The 5,197-nt window shown below is 37.6% G+C and overlaps 1 protein-coding gene across 1 annotated transcript in view; it reads left to right on the top strand.

Annotated features, from left to right (window-relative positions):
* The window catches only part of AMBN (ameloblastin (enamel matrix protein)), a 15,320-nt gene that overhangs the window by 5,885 nt on the left and 4,238 nt on the right, over nucleotides 1–5,197 (top strand). The window contains exons 4-7 of the mRNA XM_011998159.1: nucleotides 780–827; nucleotides 1,951–2,061; nucleotides 3,798–4,034; nucleotides 5,023–5,061. Coding sequence (XP_011853549.1) covers nucleotides 780–827; nucleotides 1,951–2,061; nucleotides 3,798–4,034; nucleotides 5,023–5,061 — 435 coding nt within the window. The remainder of the gene's footprint in view (nucleotides 1–779; nucleotides 828–1,950; nucleotides 2,062–3,797; nucleotides 4,035–5,022; nucleotides 5,062–5,197) is intronic.

The following is a 5,197-nucleotide window of genomic DNA, read 5'->3' as shown; positions in this document are numbered from 1 at the left end:
CCCCAGCAAAACAGAAATTTTGGTCATGTCAATGAAAAATATTGACAGTTATATATAGAAAGATATTTATAAGATTAAAAATTTTTCACAAGGTCTTGTGAAATTCCCATGTGTCATGGTAAGCTGGGGGCAATCAATACCTATTTGAGCTAGACGCTTACTTCACATGGAAGCTAATTGCACTGAGGGTTTTTTTTCTTTTTTAGCTTAAACTCAATCCAAAGCGTTCTGAATCTCTTCCCATGAAAAAAGTGAAACTGACTTTCTGTTGAAATAGTGGAATTCTCGATAATCTATCCAGATACTTAACATTTCTTTCAATAGTTTCTATATTTAATATTTTGAAAGATTTATTGTTTGAGAAAGAGGTAAAAGTTTTATTTATTTGTTTGTTTCAAATTCCTCTTCTGGCTGAACTTGTAAGGGGCAAAGTAAATTAAATGGGGAGAAAAGAGTCAATGAAGCAAATTCCTCACAATTACATTTATATCTCAGTGGAATTAGCTATTTTCCCATGTTTCAATGTAACCTCCACTTAAATAATACTTTTTCTCCTTTAATTAATGATAAAAGCAACTGCATTATTTTAATAGCAGTAATAATAACAATGGCAGAACCAAATTTAATATTTCCACCTTTCGATGATGATTTGTGTCTACTTTCATTTTGTTAAACTGATCCACATCAAACTTTGAGTTGATAATGTCAAATATCACGAGAAATCAGTTGTGTCAAACACAGCATATGTGATAAACAGTAACCCACTTTTTTCTTGATAGACAATGAGACAGCTGGGAAGTCTGCAAGGATTAAACACACTTTCTCAGGTAATCATATTTCTTATTGCAAGTATTCATGGTGGTGCTGGTGTTAATATTAGCAGCAGCATTATAATTCATCAAATTTATTTATGAATAGACAATATACTAAATATTGGAAGAACCAAGAAGTAAATGAGAACCTAAAACAAAATAAGATAGAGTGATAGGGAAAAATAAAAATAGTATTGAATTTTCTTTAGTTAAAAAAAGAATATTTTTGTGCATTATTAATTTTATTATATGGCACAAAACATAAGTGCTTTAAAAACCTAAATCTCAAACAAGTTTATGGAAATATTGCAGACTAGCTCAAAATGAAATTTAAGTTCATTGAAAGGAACAGTTTACCTATCCATTTGATTTATTTTTATTTATTATTTATTTATTTAGACAGAGTATCGCTCTGTGGCCCAGGCTGAAGTGCAGTGGTGCGATCTCGGCTCACTGCAACCTCCACCTCCTGAGTTCAAGTTATTCTCCTGTCTCAGCCTCCCGAGTAACTGGAATTACAGGCATCTGCCACCATGCCAGGCTAATTTTTGTATTTTTTAGTAGAGACGGGATTTCACCATGTCGCTAGACTGATCTCAAACTCATGACCTCAGGTGATCCACCCACCTCGGCCTCCCAAAGTGCTGGGATTAGAGGCATGAGCCACCATATCCAATCATACCTATCCATTTTAAATTAAGCAACACCACTTTTGCTTTTGCTATATTTACACTATCTGTTGATTTTTTAGAAAATGAAAACCAGACTGGGCGCAGTGGCTCACGCCTGTAATTCCAGCACTTTGGGAGGCCGAGGCGGGCGGATCATGAGGTCAAGAGACCAAGACCATCCTGGCCAACATGGTGAAACCCCGTCTCTACTAAAAATACAAAAATTAGCTGGGCGTGATGGTGCATGCCTGTAGTCCCAGCTACACAGGAGGCTGAGGCAGGAGAATTGCTTGAACCCAGGAGGCGGATGCTGTGAGCCAAGATCGCCCACTGCACTCCAGCCTGGTGACAGAGCGAGATTCCATCTCAAAAAAAAGAAAGAAAAGAAAAGAAAAGAAAACCAAATATAACCAATGTTATATTTAACATTTAAATATAAGCATGCCTTTTTTTATCCATGTCTTTAGTATTCTAGATTTGGCTTTGGGAAATCATTTAATTCTTTGTGGATGCACGGTCTCCTCCCACCACATTCCTCTCCTCCATGGATGAGGCCAAGGGAACATGAAACTCAACAGGTGAGTGAATAGCGTCAATATGTTTGAAACCTCAGGCTTTAAAACCTCTTCTTACTTGCCTTCCTTGAGTTGTGATAAATTAGCAATAGCCAAGTCCTAGCATTAACAAAAAATTATTCTCGTGCCAAATAAATCAAAGCCTATAACTGCTTTTAGTGTTTAAGAAATATTTTTAAATTTGAAACTATTTGCATATTTATTTAAAATAGGAAGATACAGCCTCCAAAATATGAGACCTATGTTAAAGATATTAGCAAACAATCCTCAAAAATCGAAGCAGGCTACACCCTGGACAATTTTCATTTGAATCAAGATTTCCTAAATAATTACTCAAAGCCTAATTTCAAATGATGACAATAATCCTGGTTAAAACACCATAGCCAGGTGCGATGGCTCATGCCTGTAATCCCAGCACTTTGGGAGGCCAAGGTGGATGGATCACTTGAGGTGAGGAGTTCAAGACCAGCCTGGCCAACATGGTGAAACCCCGTCTCTACTAAAAATACAAAAATTAGCCGGGCATGGGGGCAGGCACCTGTAATCTCAGCTACTCTCGGGAGGCTGAGGCAGGAGAATCGCTTGAACCCAGGAGGCAGAGGCTGCAGTGAGCCGAGATTGTGCCACTGCACTCCAACCTGGGCAATAGAGTGAGACTCTGTCTCAAAAAAAAATTAAGAAATTTAAAAAAATAAAACATCATGAACCCTACAGAAGTCAATAAATATATCAATCTGTTAACCATTATTGATTAGGTGCCTAATAAATACATAAACCAAATTGTGATTTGGTAGTAAAAGTGAAGACATTTACGAATGGCTCCAAGGATTGTGAAATTTCAGATAGGACAAGACAACATATTTCAAAGTGCTGAATTGTGAGATGTGAGCTCAGAGAGGGGTGAGGACTGGAGAGGCAAAGCAGAGCCCCGAATTGTTGTGAGACTTCCTTGCTGGTCTGAGGAGTTTGCAATCATTCTACAAATAATAGGGAGCCATTCGCCACAAGTAATTTCTAGAAGAAGCAACAAAACATGGTGATTTTAACAGGGAATTTTTTCATTTAATATATGGACTCAGAACCAAGATTAACAGGGAATTTTAGTTCCAGGTGGTCTTCCACAGCAGGAGCATTACCACGAGGTCCCATTTAGTAGGACAATAAATTATGTTAATGGTGACTGTTTCTTCACTTATTTCCAAAGTGAATTTCCATGTTGCAAGAATTTGATTGGCATTTTAATTAATTATGCTTTATGCTTTCATTAATTTAAAAAATATACTAGGTACTCACCATGGGCCAGGCACTTGTTAGGAGCTATGTTATGTACAGGGGCTATAAAGAGAAACAAGACATATCATTCTCTCTCCATAGACTGGGGGACAAAGATTTATAACAAATAATTACCATCCAATGAGAAAGTGGTAAAATAAAGATACAGATACATACAGACAGCTATGAGAACTTAGAGAAGGACATGTCTCATCCTACCAGGAGGTTCATGTAGCTTCACCTTCATGAGCAATGGTGGTCCCAAAGGAGGTAGGGGAGGCACACGCAAGACCTCCCCAAACAACATTAACACTAACTGGTGCTTCCTATGTAAACTCAACTTCAAGACAAGTCCCGTAGCCTCCCTTCCAGATAGAAAGTGCCCCAAGCCCCTTTGTTTAGAAATTCTAGGCACCGTTGTTTAATGAGCCATCCCTTCCTGACACTCTTTTCAAATTTCTCTGCAGTATGAATATTCTTTGCCTGTGCATCCCCCACCTCTCCCATCACAGCCATCCTTGAAGCCTCAACAGCCAGGACTGAAACCTTTCCTCCAGGCCGCTGCTGCAACCGCCGACGAGGCCACAGCACAGAAAGAAGCACTTCAGCCTCCAATTCACCTGGGACAGCTGCTCTTGCAGGAAGGAGAACTGCCTCTGGTTCAGCAGCAGGTGGCACCATCAGATAAGCCACCAAAGCCTGAGGTACTTCCTTTCTCTTGAAGTCAGATCAGAATCACCAGCTAACCTAATAGAAGAAAACTAATTTGCAGGGCAATTTTAAATAATCGTAGCCTTCAGGCATAATACATGATATAAATATATTCTTAATCAGTCTTCCATATCTGAGATTTATTTTTTGAGTAAAACATAAATATCCATTCCTATCTTTTGCCATCAGAGACAGGGCATGGATTCTAAAAGATCCTGTGCCTATAAAACTGGGTTTCTTAGTTGCAAAAGATGAAAACTTCCATAGGAAATAGAATAAAACCCCAGAGAAGTACAGGTTTCCTATCACTGGTCCTTTTTTTGGTGTTGGAAAGACTGAGAAAAGTGATTGATCCCTCAGCATAACAAGTAGGATTTTCCATTATTATCTGTCTGACAGAAAGGTGACAACTATGCAAAAAGTGTCCTGTAATAATATAGAGAAAAGTGTAATGGGTGAAAGAAAAGGAAGGTACCATGTAACCAGTATGTTGTGGGCATGTGTCATTCCCCCATATCATCCTGCCTACAATCCTATAAAAATACATATTATCAGTCTTTTTAAAGAAAGGAAGACAGACTTTGAGAAGTTACAAAATTGGCCCAGGAGTACACAAAAACTAAGTGGCAGAGCCAGGGTTCAAACCAGCCAGGTATGTTCCCGTTCCAAAATTCATTACTTTCTAATCTGCAAGAGATAGCAAAGCCATGATACATGTACCTCATTCCCCTGCCGGTACATTTGAGTAATGTTAGTAAAAGACCATTGCAAACTCTCAGGTCATACCTCCCAAAACACTGAAAGAAAGTAAAATAATGAAACTCATTTTGTTTTACTGTAATTGCAAACAAGATAATCATGTGATCAGTTCACTTTGTCAATTTTTTCATTTGTAATGTCACTTTGTCTATTTTTTTATTTTCTTGTTGTCTATTTTGTTAATTTTTTGACTGATAATTTTAATATTTATCTGTGATATAGCTCCCAGGAGCAGATGTTGCTGATCCACAAGGTCCACCAGTAAGTACAGATCTCAATGAGACACTTTCTGTATTTTTTTATTTGTTCACTTTGTCTATTTTTTATTTGTATTTGTATTTATCTATTTTATTCATTTTTATGATAATTTTAATATTTACCTATGATATAGCTCCCA

Source organism: Mandrillus leucophaeus, unplaced genomic scaffold, assembly GCF_000951045.1.
Source record: "Mandrillus leucophaeus isolate KB7577 unplaced genomic scaffold, Mleu.le_1.0 Scaffold559, whole genome shotgun sequence".
NCBI lineage: Eukaryota > Metazoa > Chordata > Mammalia > Primates > Cercopithecidae > Mandrillus > Mandrillus leucophaeus.
The sequence above is the reverse complement of the archived record's forward strand: the minus strand, read 5'-3'. Positions and strand labels throughout refer to the sequence as shown.